Raw genomic sequence first — 16358 nt, 5'->3', positions numbered from 1 at the left:
ACGATCCATATTTCCGTTTCCGGCAATATCATCGTTTCCGGAGCATTCATTCCTTGCCTGTGACGATCTCAGCTCCCACTGAAACCAAGATCCGTCGATTCCGAATATCCATAGATGGAGTATTTAATGCCATTAAATACTTGATCCGTTTACGTACTATTTGTGTGACCCTACGGGTTCAGTTAAGAGTAAGCTGTGGATTAATATCATTAATTCCACTTGAACTGAAGCGGCCTCTAGCTAGGCATTCAGCTCACTTGATCTCACTGAATTATTAACTTGTTAATTAATACTGAACCGCACTTATTAGACTTAACATAGAATGCATACTTGGACCAAGGGCACTATTTCCTTCACTTTAGCTTTACTTTTATCTGTTATTCATAGGTTGTTCACACCCTCATCAAAGGATTTCAGCTTTATATTGCCACCAGGTTTTTAACAATAAAATGTTGAGCATAAACAGATTATCATTCATTCGAGTAGCAAATTATTTATTTAATCAGTGAGGAAACAGACAAATAACGAGCTTACTTTTTTCAACTGAAGAACAAGGGTCCCTCCATCTTTCAAACTGTAATCAATGGCTGAAGAATTCTAGAATTGCTGCTCCATTTCTTCAGCAGTTTTCTTGTTATCAAGATATCTAAATTGGAAATTTGGATATCAAACAGACAGTTAGTTATTCAATGCATTGTTTCAGGTAATTGTTTGAAGACAACATGCATCTAACACAGAAAACTACTTTTTATATGTTTACTTGTTGCATCTAACACAAAAAGAAATTATAATTGCAGAAAAGATAAGCAAAGAGATACTTCATATGGTCATGCAGAGCAGCTTGGAAGTCATAAGCTTCAGTTCTCTCATGAAACCCTATCCCAACAAAAGCTGATTCATGTCGTTCATGTCAGTCTGATTCATGTTCTTTCCACAAATCCAAACTCTCTAGAACATCTAAGGGAAATTTCAGAAAGAATTGAAACAGATGGTTTCGATACATGTTTCCCTCTTTTGACAGGCAGAAAAGCAGTGTAAGGTACATGAAACTACGATAGAAGGGAACTGAATCATTTAGTTATGGGAATGTACCGTGAAGCTAAGAAGTTGATAACATCAACACTTTGTTGAACAGTTTCATCAGTTTTTGCCCATTCAAGAGATCCATCTCTAGTTGCACGGTGTTCATTCCCATTTTGTGACCCGGGTGCTGCGTGCAGGTCTATTATAACCTGGATACCGTACTTTCTACAGGAAAAAGTTGTGCAATTACTCACAATTTAAGTCCATTTATTTACAGATTAACATGTTGTAATCAAACAAAAAAATGTGTTTTAAAAGCAATCTGTTTTAAAAGCATATTATATTTTAAAAACATCTAAATGACCATAAACCACAATTGCAGATGATAAATAAACAGTAAACCACAAGAAAGGGCGGAAGAGAAACGCACCAAGGCCCAGATACCGGAATCGTCATTGTAAATCGTCTTATCATTTCTAAATACATTTATTTCTTTATTTATTTCTCATCCACATTTACACACCAATAGTCTAGCAACCCTAGTCATAATGAATAAGATGAAAAAGTAGTATTCAACATATATCCGTTATTCAATTTTGAATCTCTTGAAGTAGAAATTTTTATTTATCAAAAGAAAAATAAGGTAATGTAAGGAAGAAGTTTTCACATTTCCATGTAAATATTCCACCTACCATCAACTGTAGTCACTGCTAAAAATATATTCCCAACTATAATGTGTAGGAAATAACCCAATAAAATATGACTTCAACTTTTAAGTGTTCTAACCAAACTTCATAGAAACATTCAAACACGGCTCTATAAATAATGCTTACCTAAGAGGGTCAAGAGTGCTCTCTCCAACATAAGCAACAGCAGCGAAATGCATCACAACATCAAAAGCATTTTCTGAGAAAAGTTTGTTTACCTGGCATTTATATTAAGGGAAAATACGAAGAATAAAAGTCTCTTATTCTGTCTAAATTACGGTCTGGAAATGAGACAGGACAAAATAGAAATATATGTTTGCTAGATATCAGTTTAAAAGGTTCAGTTGTATGCCAAATTGAAGCCTTATGGAAAGTGCCTAAGGCACATTTCTTTCAGAATAACTACGAGAGATAGTACTATCAGCAAGTTGCAGTATAAAAATTACACTGGCAAATTGATCTAGATAATGCTGTTGAATCCAATTCATATTTATCTCAAATTCTGATAGGGAAGGCCCAAAGGAAAGAATAATAGCACATAAACAATGGCCTGCCACGATAAGGATACAACATTAGCATCTCCCAGATCAGCATATACAAACTGAAGTCTTCCTGGTTCTGGAAACATTTTGCAAAATCTTAACAGCAGCCAGGTTCCCACGAGAAAGATTGTCCTACACAACAAAAACGATCTCTTTGTAAACCTATAGAACTAAATGAGTAGTGGACAACAACGATGATTGGAGGAAGGGGATACCACAATTGTCACACGATAGGAGTCTTTTAGAAGTCTTAGTGCTGCATGGGATCCAATAAAGCCAGCACCCCCAGTTACCAGGACATGAGTGACACCCATTTCACGGCGGGAAAACTGAATAGAAATGAAAAAAGAAATTAAGAACAAATGAAAACATAAAGTGGATTACTTAAACATCACAGGATCCAAGATTAGACTATAACGAAGGACCTTCCAATGAGACAAAACTAATACTAATTGATATGGAGTACATAACAAAGTCACAGTTACTTAAAAGAAGAAAACTTGATGTCTTAAAGGAGACTCAATCCAGAATTTCTATCTTAACTTAGGCTTACCCTACCACTACATAACAAAATAATAAATCCACCAACAAGCTTAGATGTTGACTCACAACTTTACCTGTCTGTTTTCAATGCAAACACTCATTTGAACCCATACATATAGATATAACTGAAAGGTTGTGATATTAAACTTACTTGGCTGGGGCTGTTGAAAGTTGGAAACTGCTTGATCATAATAAGGCAAAATGCAATTAACCCAGCAGCTACGACTATTTTACCTACGACATTACCTTTCCGCTTTGGATCAGCGAAATCCATGCCTACAAAGCCAAAGGAAACAAATAACATATAATCAGACCAGACAACCTACATTATATACTTCATCAGCCTAATCTGCATACCTTTTAGATTAGCATCATGTACTTTGTCACATTATAGACATGCGAGAAAAGCACCAGAAAAGCATTACACTCTAACAAACACAACTGATTCAGCTTACAGAACAGGTTAAACGAGATCCATCATTTCTCAATAAATGCGAAAGAAGAAACGGAAATCAGCTTTCTGTTACTTTTACATACTACCCTTCTTTCCTTTTCTTCTTTTTCAATTAGCTAAATGTATAACTTCAACACAAATTCAATTGCCAAATAAAAAATCAATTACTAACAGAAATAATTTCTAGAGCCTGATTAGCTTAGTTGGTTAAAGTCTAGGGAGGTGGTACCCTGATCAATTCTTGGCTACGCCATTGTTCTTCGTGGTCCTTATACACCAAAACAAAAACTAAAAGAAACAAAATTAAATTGATGATGAAAGAAAACCAACCTACAACAGGCAAAGATCTACCGTTTCTCGACTGATTTCGCGCTCTGGTTAACCCGAGCATTTGAGGAACCACAGCTTCAACCAATAATATATACAATCAACAATCAACCCAGTTTAATCATCTGCAGAATTCACATGACAAATTATTAGCATCCAGCAATTAAAAATGTATATCAAAAAGAAAAATCATTACTCCAGCAAACATAATCAAATCAAACCCAAAAACAAAGAAAATTTCAAATTTTTTACCCAGAAAACACTTCAAAATCTATTCAATCAATCAACAATGATAAATAAAGATAGAAAAGGTTGGAAAAAAGGAGACCAATTGGAAAAAATAATTGCGCAAGATCCCAAATTCCAATACGTGGAAAGGGACAATTTACATTTCAAAATTAATTAAACCTAACACATGCATGCCGCTTCCACCCAATAATAGTTGCAAACAAAATATTGCATCAAAAATTCAAACCAACCCTCCTAAAAGTATCATTCAAATTTGAATTTTTAAAAAAAATTGAATTTGTTTTTTATTTAGTTTACCCCATCAAACTAACAAAATCATAATCACATTTTTTTAAAAAATCAAACTTTAAGAGGAGAAAATCAAAATCAAAATCAAGACAAGATTTAAAAAGTTCACCAAGTTGGTGTTTTCTTAGAGACATGGGGGTAACTAACAGTTTCGAAAACACTTATGATGTACGATTAACTTAGCCCCATGTATAAATTACATACTTTCTCAACTGGATGCAAGGTTAAACAGATTAATTCATCAGAACTCGAGTCAAAGGAAGAAGGTAAACCACTACAATTACTACCATGCATGGGAGAATAGAACCTCGCTGTTTAATCATAGACAAATTTCCATGCATCCAATGCTACACTATATAGTGGACAATCAATCAATATGTGCCGATGACCCTGAATGATTGCAGACAACATAGAAATGTTCTACGAAGTAAGCCAAGGAATGAGGAATGTAAGCTGTTTTAATTATGTAAATAAGCTTTTATAATAAATTCAGCAGCTGACCACCAGATAAAAGAAAGAAAAAGCAGCTAACTTGCAACATACTGATAGTCTGACAGTTGCAAAACATCTTTAACAACATTGACAATTTAACACTAAATCATAACCTTCAGTTGCCAATTAGCATTTATAAACGTACATGGGCTTTTAGCATATTAGCCATGGGTACGGTAGAGTGTAAGATGAACAATATTGTAAGAGAATGTTATGCATCAACATAGCTACATTAGAATTTATAGAAAGAAAAGAGAGGTAGATTGATAATATGGAATAACAGAACATAGAGGATAGTTATCAAATAAAACTAAGATAACATCTGGATACCTTTCTCTTTGCCTACTCTCCCTTATTTATAGTAGTATTGTTTTTTCATTTCCCTCTACTAACCGACTAAATCATGCAACTACTAAACTACTCTTTCCTATTAGGACAGTTCACTAAAAAGAAGGTGACGAAAAGTGATTACGAGTGAGTATATATGGACTCTACAGAACGACTTCTATGTGGCTCCTCCTACCAACCTTAAATACCTTGTGACCATATGCATAATTTAAGGAATTTTAGTAGGTCATGTCACATATTCAGCGCTTATAAGTACACTTATAACATAAAATAGAAGCATGGGAAAAAAAATATTAATTGCCAAAGATGCCAAATTATTGCACTTACGAGAGTTGTTGGCTTCCATCTACTTGTTGATGCAGCAACGTACTGAATTATGTCCAATAATCACTCTACCTCCATGCATTTCTCTCGTCTTTTGTACAGAAAATTTGTTCGATACTGGCGATCTTATAACTTTTTAATTCATACATGCTTAGTTTCTTAATACCATCATAGTCTGCTGCGTTACATCGAAAAGCTTGGATCAGTTTCAGCAATAGTTTTTGCAAATGAACATTTCATAACAGACGTAATAATCTTACCCCAATGCTGTTTTTACTCCTATTGCCTGATTTCCGTATTTTTCAAAATGGCTTGATCGAAGATGAATGAGCTCTTGCGGATCCTCTCTGCTGCTAAATCCATTTAGAATCACTAGTAGAAAAAACCCCTGTTGCAACCCCCTTGTTGCAGCGTACAAGTATTAATACGCTTCAACAACCAGTCGGTCAACGCGGGTCAAACCCTTTAAAGGGTTGTTGCAGCGTACAAATTAATTGCCCCCTGCAAAAGAGATTTTTGCAGCGTACATAGTAAAAGCCCCCTGCAATAGACCTTTTATTTTGCAGCGTACATGGTAAAAGCCCCCTGCAATAACATATTTGTAATTTTTTTCGCTGCAACTTTAACTCAGACCAAACATTTCTACCTCAAACCTCATGACCAATTTCGCAGCGAATATCCCACTCTCATTACTCCCTTCTTCTTCTCTCGGCTTACCCTGCGTCTCGCCGGTGGTTCTCACCAGTGGTCGTCGCCGCGTGGTCTCGCCCGTCGCCGGTGGTACTCTAGCAAGAGTCTATTTAATTTCCTCACCTCTCACCGGTGGTTCCCTGCTCGAAAAACCCCCGCAAAAGGTATTCCCTGCTCGAAAAAACAACCGGCGAAGTGATTCCCTGCTCGGAAAACTAAGCTTCTTTGCTCGGCCGGTTCGCGAACCCTGTTCTCCGTCAATCCTCGCTGCGGCAAGTAACTTTCTCCCCTGTCCCTTTTTATTTTCGTTTTCAAAATTAGGGTTTGTTCATTTTTCATTTTTGCAGAGAAAGCCAAAGAAATTGTTGGCTGACAAGATTAGGAGAAAATGATGAAATTTTCTCGGGTGGGTTATGATTTCTTTTGTTTTAAATGATGAAATTTTGCAAATTCTTGAATCTTGATCTTCGTATGTAATTTAAACAGAGATATATCAATTAATTTGATTTTCTTGATGAGAAAAATATTGTAATAATCCCTGATTAAGGAAATATAATTCTGTTCATGCTAGAAAAATTCACTCAAAGATAAATGTTGAACATCCGACTACCGTAAAAGTGATGTAAAATCGAATGTTTCTGGTGGTTTCATCTTGGTTAGTACCTCAAATCATGTTTTAGGCTCTTTCATTAGGCAAATGTGAAAAACTACTCCCTCCATTCTTGAATGTCAGTCCTTTTTTGAATCTAAAGCAATCCAATTTAAGTAATTTCATGTTTCATGTTTTAGGCCTTTTCATTAGCCAAATGTGACAAACTATATATTATTCTGATGAAATTAATATGCTTATTTTGAGGTGTTTTCTTACTTGGTTCATTTGGTGGAGTCACAGAGACTTCCTCCACCCTTTTGAAGGGCGCATATACCAGTAAAAAACCGTACTGTTATAATACTCGAGACAGATACTGGAGAACAATACGAAGCCAATTATCTGCCTCAATATCGTGGACTCAGTGGTGGGTGGAAAAGGTTTGCCATAGTTCTGAAATTGGAAGGAGATACTGTTGTTTTTCAACTAGTTGAACCTGCCAAATTTAAGGTAGTTTTTGATAAAACTTTGTTATCTTTAGTTTGCATTTATTTTCTTCTTGGTCCTGCACATTGAAGTGTTCTTTAATACTAGTATATGTTATTGTTCATGGACTGACTGATATAAGGATAAGGGTAAATGTTAGGATTCTGCTTTACTTCGGGGGAATTCAATTGATCAAGTTTATATTTTGAAATCAGCCATACTTTGATACGTTAAAACAAAAATTGATATGTTTCAGCTAGGCCAGGCTTACTATTATCTGTCATTTTTTATTCCTTGCAGAATTCTTTATGGTCATCTAATAGTTCTATTCCACTTTCAAGTAATTATATGAATACAAATGATTTCGTGCAGTGGGTTATAGATGTGGATGTTAGCATATTGTTGTTAAGGGGTAGACCGAAGCTTGAAAATAGTGGCCAAGCAATCCAACGCAACTTTTATTCTTAACTTTGAGTGAATATGCATTCCTAACTTAAGCGTAACTGACAACATCGAGGGTTGTTGATTGAGCGAAAAGTCTTTTCAATTCCTAATTTTTATCCGTCCCAAACACATGTCTTAGCATAAACATCTGAACCACCTTTCAGCTAGCTGCACTTTGATTTAGCGTTTGAGGTATTGTCGTATTTATGCCTTTCCAAAGTTTCAGCTTTCATAATACTAGTCCCATAGTCTGGCTAGTATTATTATTTTCAGTTTTTCAAGGTCTTGTAGTGATCACTGATTCACTGCAAACTGGATATTGATTATTTATATACTGTATTAGATGAACTGCAGTTTCATGTTCGAGAGGGGTTCAAATCACTCTCTGATCAGTGGTTCCACACTTCCAACTCTCCTATGTAGTACTTATGCAATATATGCCGAGAAGCTACCTCTAGGATAGGTCTTTCTAGTAGTATGTTACAATGGTGTATTGGTGACCGGAATTATAAAATTATAATTGCTTCCACTAGAGCATTGATAGTCCTAGGAAACTACGTTGAGCAGCTTGGTATTGTGCGTACCGTAGAGACCCAGATGAATACAACGTTTCCTGGTATCTAGCAATCACTTTCTTTTTGGTTTAGATACTTGTGCTGCTGTCTCCTATATTCTCTGATAAATTGACGGGTTTTTTCCTTTGAGAGACTTGAGTTTTAGACCCTCATCCCCTGTAACTAAAAGCTGAAATGAGTCCAGTTTTGAGATTGAAAAATGCGCTTGACTATGTAAGAGATGCAGATGATGGAGCAAGTCTTTTTTGGAAAAAGTATAATTGGTGTTCAGTGTAAGTTAGAGAAGAACCAGAGTGATGGCCAGGGACTCAGTTACAAGCCAAGCCCAGAATTTGTCTTGCGGACTCTTGCCTTTATGGGTTTTGTTTGAGATGAGAGGAGGGTGGACATACTAATTTCAATCTATTTACGCACATCTAAGGCTCATGCCACAAACTTTTATGTTAAAAGGAATTTCATGGATAAAACCGTTCCACTGTTTTTTTTCCTGTTAAAGTTAAAAAAAATCAGACAACTGTTGATTTGATATTCCTCTGTACTCTAGTTCTGTTGTGATAAATTCACTTCTCCAACTCTTTGTTTGTGTAAATGTAGTCTGACATATCTTCCCGTGCCTCTACTTACTATGTGATCTATTCTATCTTCTTGTATCTGTCCACAGTCTACCTCTTCTAGAATCAAATCACTAAACTAGTTGAAGCTGAGGATAAAAGCTGCTAATGAAGCTGAGGCGGCTTGCCAACGGCGTCTCTCTGTTGCTGAGGCTGAAATAGCTGATTTAAGATCCAAATTGGATACTACTGAAAGGTTTGGACTTGGTTGAGTTTACTTCAGGCCTTGGTTATTTTGTGCTTTTGGATTCACTTTTAAATACTAGGAGCTAGGCAATTGTTTTATAGAGGTATGGTAGGCAAGCACTTTTCGTAAAGGTATTCCATTGTATGTTTATTTTGTTTGAAGAAAGGGTTTTGTATCAGTAAACTAAACTTGTATGCTCTTGCTGGGCAGGGAAAACTGACCCAGAAAACTACACCCCAGTCATAATGCCATCAGGGTCTCACCCCCCCCTCCCCGCCCACCCCACCCCCCCCACTCCCACACACACACACACACATGTAGATTTGGTCCAACTCATCATCCAATTCTTACTCGAACCACTTCTATTTGCTTTATTTGAGTCACTTCTTCCACAAAGCTTTTGATTTCCCAACATTGCATCATTAGTTGACAAGTGATCGTTGCGAGGATTAGAAGCTTCGATAGACATTGTGTACTTTATAGTAGTTTTTAACAATGTTAACTAGCTTGGGTATAGGTGATAGGTATCTGTATATGTTTTCTGTGGCTCATTAGTTTGGATTTATCACTAGTTAGGGTGGAGTTGTGGGAACATGACAATTCAAGAATTAAGTATTTATAAAGAGTTATAACAACCTGTAAGTCTGTAACTTATTTTGTTCAGAAAATAGGACCCAAATTTCAATCTTATAAACAGGTTTGCTGTCAAATGTTTTGTGAAGCTGTTGAGATCCACATATATGAATATCCCTTATACCTAAGAAGTGACAGGGAGAGAGGGATCACCCTCTTAATGGTTGTTTGAATAACATATTCGCTCCATGTATGTAGATCACCAAATGTATTAACTTCTATGCAGCATGGAAGGCAAGCATTCGTTTCTGTGCCTAGCACTTTTCCTGTGCCTGGAGAAGAACTGATGTTTTGATGATTGTAAGAGGGGCAAGGAGAAGCTTGTTTGTGATGCTGCTCAAGTACTGCTTTATTTCGGAGTTGAACAAATCATCTATGTTTCTGAAATGACGCACTGCTAAATAAAGGTTTTTCTTCTTAACTATACCACTTCAAAGCACTATTTGTAATAGCTATTAGGACATTGTTATTAGTTGCTTGAATGTTAAAGTGTGATATTTAATTTGAATTTAATCTAATGCTTAGTTGAAATTTCTGTTTTTGTAAAGGTCTACACTCCGAGGAATGCGCCTATACTAGTGAGGAAATTGATGTGGTTCGTGAGCAACGGGCTAAGTGTTTTACCCGCAAGTATTTACTATTGGCTTGAGCGCGCTTGATCGAGGTGGTTTAGTTGTTATAGAACAATCGTTTACATTAAAATGTATGCGTACATTGAAATTGGAACGTATATTTGAATGTAGTACGTGCACTTTGGTTTTGGGATATATATATATGTATACAAAACACCAGTTATTATTTTTTATATTTGTTGATCTACAGGTTGCGATATTTTATTTATTGTTGTTGACAGGTTCCTATATTTGGTGTAAGACACCCTAGGTATAGATAAATAAAACTAAAATTTTCCCGCCAAAAGCACAGCTTTGTTGCAGGGGGCATATACTTGTTCGCTGCAACAAGTGTGTAAAATTAGGCAAAAATCAAGACTTGTTGCAGCGTACAAAATGATGTACGCTGCAACAGACTGGTTTGTTGCAGCGGGCTTTTATTTGTACGCTGCAACAGACTGGTTTGTTGCAGCGGGCTTTTATTTGTACGCTGCAACAGACTGGTTTGTTGCAGCGGGCTTTTATTTGTACGCTGCAACAGACTGGTTTGTTGCAGCGTACAAATAAAAGCCCGCTGCAACAAACCAGTCTGTTGCAGCGTACATCATTTTGTACGCTGCAACAAGTCTTGATTTTTGCCTAATTTTACACACTTGTTGCAGCGTACATGCAAATGTACGCTGCAAAAAAGTACTTTTCGCAGCGTACATTGTACGCTGCAACAAGTCAATACTTGTTGCAGGCCCCCCAGTTGCAGCATACGATGTACGCTGCAACAGGGGTCTAAAAGCCCGCTGCAACAAGGGTTTTTTCTACTAGTGAATCAAGGAATTTCTGCTATTCCCATTCACGCTTCCTATACTATAAAGCCAAGAAAAGGTAAATTGATATGCTGGGATCATCCATCTTAACCTAATCTAATACATGAGAAATTTGAACAAGATTAAAGAAACTGAAAATGTGATAGCATAAAATATGTGTAGCTGTGTAGGACCTTACTTCAGAGAACAATAAGGGACTAATTCAAAACAAGGAATTTGTAGAGAACATTATTGAGATCGATGGTGGTATTATGTCAATTTCTACATAGGGTCATGTTTTCTCAACGGCCTTCTCATACCTTCTTATACGAGTCGGTGTTTTCTTGGCGAATTAGGTTCACTTTCTCGCATAGTTCCATTTTTTCCTGCTGAATGATTTTCCCCTGTAAAAAGAAATTGGGATTTGAATATGGTAAAATGTGCAATCATACTTGTGACAACATTAAAAGATAGGTATTTCCTTTAAAAGACCTTGTGATTAAGCTCTTGAATCTCATTTGTAAGGATTTGTTCCTGCATTTGTAGGATGCAGGGTCAGTTAACTAATATTCATAGAGAAATTAAATCAAAAAATATAATTTGACTGTGACGGCAATGAGTTTCTTGCCTTCTTGCGAACTCCTTGCAGGCTCTTTGGGAATTCAGAGTAAAAGAACTCATTTTGGCCAACTATAAAAAAAGCCTCAGCCATTCCAGAAATCCAATGGTGAAACAGCAACCAGTAAGCTGACATGTCAGTCACCCCTTTTGGATCATCTGAGAATCCTTCCTTAATAGCTCTCTCACGTCGAACACCCCAATTATCGCGCACACAACCATTGACATGAATGAGAGTACGAGACCAACTCCCATTTGTTTCCTTACACTCAATTGTCTTGGTTTTCCTGTTATTCTCGTGTTTAAAGGAATCACAATGCGATCATAAATGATAATCCATAACATTATTGAGATGACTGTGAATGTCCCGAAGGAACCAGCAGGAACTTGAAAATTTGAGGTGATATGACGATCCATAGACCCAGCTTGTAGAACAGGGAATGTGAACTGAGTGGTAGTTACTGACATCATAATCCCTGTTCAACATATTGGGATTACCTTTATCAAGGCTTTTATCTCTTCAACCTGATTTACGGTACAAAGGTTCCATGGATCTAAGGCTACTCCATCAGGTGTGAGTTCTTCCTCAACATTTCCAACAATGCAAGCCTTATTTAAGAACCTAAGCATTGGAACAGCATCGGTGAATTATGTGTCTGAAAATGTACTAACTTTCAAAACTAAGGTTTCTTCCCTCTGGATAATTTTCAGTTTGTTGGGGTCATAATTTATTTCAAAAGGAGTAAAGCATAATAGAAGACTTAAAACTTTGGGACATACAACATTAAACAAACAGGTTCAGCTATTATGCAGTCATACAAGGGTTAGGTTAGCTTAAGAAAATAAAAGGTGTCTCTCATATTCAACCTCTTAAACCCACACCCACTGGAGAGATATTCAACCTTTTACATGTTTTATCTGGCTCCTAATGTCCTAAGCTGACCTCTCTAGACACCACTGAACCCTTGAGCTAGTTAATCAAAATATTAGATCTCTTATGCATAAGTTCAGATGAATGATTGTTTTCCTTTGTTTATATGCTGTTACGACATATATTATCAAGCATAAATTGAATTAAAAGTTGGTATAATTGTACATATTACAAACATACCACGCTCTACACATTAACCAAATGCAGAAAAGAATATAGCCCCCCAAAAAGCGGTGCGTTAGAAATCTGTATACACTGTCATTCTGCAATCATATATTTAGATACATGATAACCTTGGTGGAACAGTGGGTATTTCACAGAAGGCAACAAATCAACCCCCTAAATGCAATGCTAAATATATTTAAGCACATGCTAACTTGGTGAGTCTGATTTCACAGGAGATTGTAAATTTGTAATCAATCCAAAATGCAATGTTAAACAAGGTTGTATACAAACAAATAATTATTAAACAACAAATTAATCAGAGCATTCACTTTCACATTTCAATATTGTCTATTCAATGAAATTAACCAAAATCAAACCATATCCCTCTTGTAAAAGCAATCAATTACAACAAAATTGCTCAAACATGAAACTCGAACAAAATAAAATTTCTATCTAATTGATTCAAACAAAAGTAATGGAGAACTCAGGATAAGAGTGAGAGAGAAAAAGTACCGGCTCTAGCAGATCTTCAGTATTGGAGGGATGAAGAACTCATCAAATTGTCTGAAATCCTATTGCCGAAACCGATAAAATCTGTAAGCGATTTTAACTAATCGTCAAGCAACACTGTCAAATATTGCAAGCAATTTGAACTAATCTTCAACCAATTCGATCAAATCAACAACAACTCAAACTAAATCGAATTAAACCTAAACCTAATCTGAAGAAAAATTACGAAACTAAGCAAAATTACCATAGAACGCGGAGATGAGAATATTTAACATAACTCACCATTTTCGCCGCGAGGAAGCCTTGGGAAGAGGAGATAGAAAGCAGCAAGGAGGAGGGGGGAGAGCCGCAAGGTAGAAGGAGAAGAAGACAGGGGTCGAAAATGATCCGCGAGAAAAGAGGAAAGAGAAAGGGTGAGAAAGGGTGAAACACAGAAAGCGTAGAGGGGAGAGGCTGAGATGAGTGAGTTCCAACACGTGGGAGCATCCAACAACGAGGATAAAACTGTAGTAAAGAGTTAGAGTCGGGGGCAAAATCGTAACAGCACTATTGGATGAATAGTGAACTTGAACTCCTCACTTTTAAAAGGTTGTAGATTATTATATGCATGATTCTTTATTGACAACTGCCACATTTCCATCCACGTGTTTATTTCCTTGAATTTTATTGTTGGGTTGCCTACTTGCTTGAGATTATCAATTCCGTCTTCCTCTTCATTCTCAAAAACTGGTTCGTTCTTTACCCCAAATCGGCAAATCAGTACCCATGTTTTGGATTTAATCCAATTTCATCAATTTTATTTTATGAAATAATGGTTTTGGGTTTTATCCAATTTATGAACTTTATCTGAATTTTGTATTTTTGGTGCGAATTTATTTGTGGGATTGCTTAAAAAGTGTTAGGCCCTGTTCTTTTTGGCTTAATTTCAGCTTCAGGACTTATTTGGCAGTTCAGTTCAGTTCAATTCAGTTCAGTTCAGGAGCATTCAGTTCAGTTCAGTTCAGTTCAGTTCAGGAGCATTCAGTTCAGTTCAGTTCAGCTCAGGAGCATTTAGTTCTGGAGCATTAAATTCAGTTCAGTTTAATTCAGTTTAATTCAATTCAATTTCATTTAATTTAATTTAATTTAATTTAATTTATTTTAATAATAATTATTATTATTATAATATATTATTATTATTATTAATTATATTATTATTATTATTAATAATATTAAATATATTATTATTTATATTATTGTATTACTTATTATTTATATTTATATTATTATATTATTATATTACTTATTATTTATACTTATATTATTATATTTCTTATTATTATTATATTATTATTTATAACTAAATATTTATTAATAATTAATATAATTTATTATTATTTTTATTATTAGTATTATTTATTATTATTATTTATTATTTATTATTTATTATTTATTATTTATTATTATTATTTATATTTATTATTTATTATTATATTTATTATTATTATTTATTATTTATTATTTATTATTATTATTATTATTTATTATTTATTTATTTATTATTTATTATTTATTATTTATTATTATTATTTATATTATTATTTATTATTTATATTTATATTATTATTATTATTTATTATTTATTATTTATTATTTATTATGTATTATTTATTATTTATTATTTATTATTTATTATTTATTATTTATTTATTATTTATTATTTATTATTTATTATTTATTATTATTATTTTATTATTTATTATTTATTATTAGTTATTATGTTATTATGTTATTATTTATTATTTATTATTTTTATTTATTTTATTATTATTATTTATTATTTATTATTTATTATTTATTTATTATTTATTATTTATTATTTATTATTTATTATTTATTATTTATTATTTATTATTTATTATTTAGTATTTATTATTTATTATTTAGTATTTATTATTTATTATTTATTATTATTATTTATTATTATTATTTATTATTTATTATTTATTATTTATTATTTATTATTTATTATTATTATTATTTATTATTTATTATTTATTATTTATTATTTATTATTTATTATTTATTATTTATTATTTATTATTTATATTATTATTTATTATTTAGTATTTATTATTTATTATTTATTATTTATTATTTATTATTTATTATTTATTATTTATTATTTATTATTTATTATTTATTATTTATTAGTTATTATTATTATTTATTATTTATTAGTTATATTTATTATTTATTATTTATTATTTATTATTTATTATTTATTATTATTTTATATTATTTATTATTATTATTTATTATTTATTATTTATTATTTATTATTTATTATTTATTATTTATTATTTATTATTTATTATTTATTATTTATTATTTATTATTTATTATTTATTATTTATTATTTATTATTTATTATTTATTATTTATTATTTATTATTTATTATTTATTATTTATTATTTATTATTTATTATTTATATTTATTATTTATTATTTATTATTTATTATTTATTATTTATTATTTATTATTTATTATTTATTATTTATTATTTATTATTTATTATTTATTATTTATTATTTATTATTTATTATTTATTATTTATTATTTATTATTTATTATTTATTATTATTATTTATTATTTATTATTTATTATTTATTATTTATTATTTATTATTTATTATTTATTATTTATTATTATTATTTATTATTTATTATTTATTATTTATTATTTATTATTTATTATTTATTATTTATTATTTATTATTTATTATTTATTATTTATTATTTATTATTTATTATTTATTATTTATTATTTATTATTTATTATTTATTATTTATTATTTATTATTTATTATTATTTATTATTTATTATTTATTATTTATTATTTATTATTTATTATTTATTATTTATTATTTATTATTTATTATTATTATTTATTATTTATTATTTATTATTTATTATTTATTATTTATTATTTATTATTTATTATTTATTATTTATTATTATTATTTATTATTTATTATTTATTATTTATTATTTATTATTTATTATTTATTATTTATTATTTATTATTTATTATTTATTATTTATTATTTATTATTTATTATTTATTATTTATTATTTATTATTTATTATTTATTATTTATTATTTATTATTTATTATTTATTATTTATTATTTATTATTTATATTTATTATTTATTATTTATTATTTA

The 16358-nt window shown here is 31.8% G+C and overlaps 1 protein-coding gene and 1 long non-coding RNA gene across 2 annotated transcripts; one reads left to right on the top strand and one right to left on the bottom strand.

The window, feature by feature from the left end:
* Positions 1 to 488: 488 nt before the first annotated feature.
* On the bottom strand, positions 489 to 3986 carry LOC110795410 (putative UDP-arabinose 4-epimerase 2). Its single transcript, XM_056829262.1, has 8 exons — positions 3849 to 3986; positions 3600 to 3721; positions 2967 to 3091; positions 2488 to 2601; positions 2299 to 2404; positions 1857 to 1948; positions 1093 to 1248; positions 489 to 646 (listed from the first exon to the last, which is right to left on the bottom strand). Exons 5-8 carry the CDS (start codon positions 2356 to 2358, stop codon positions 598 to 600), a joined length of 357 nt encoding a protein of 118 aa, XP_056685240.1. The 5' UTR covers positions 2359 to 2404; positions 2488 to 2601; positions 2967 to 3091; positions 3600 to 3721; positions 3849 to 3986; the 3' UTR covers positions 489 to 597.
* A 2461-nt stretch (positions 3987 to 6447) lies between these two features.
* Positions 6448 to 10327, top strand: LOC110797448 (uncharacterized). Its single transcript, XR_008922061.1, has 4 exons — positions 6448 to 7086; positions 8743 to 8888; positions 9739 to 9919; positions 10061 to 10327. It is a non-coding gene; the product is annotated as an uncharacterized lncRNA (long non-coding RNA).
* Positions 10328 to 16358: the final 6031 nt, after the last annotated feature.

This window comes from Spinacia oleracea, chromosome 5 (genome assembly GCF_020520425.1).
Source record: "Spinacia oleracea cultivar Varoflay chromosome 5, BTI_SOV_V1, whole genome shotgun sequence".
NCBI classification, from domain to species: domain Eukaryota; kingdom Viridiplantae; phylum Streptophyta; class Magnoliopsida; order Caryophyllales; family Amaranthaceae; genus Spinacia; species Spinacia oleracea.
The sequence above is the reverse complement of the archived record's forward strand: the minus strand, read 5'-3'. Positions and strand labels throughout refer to the sequence as shown.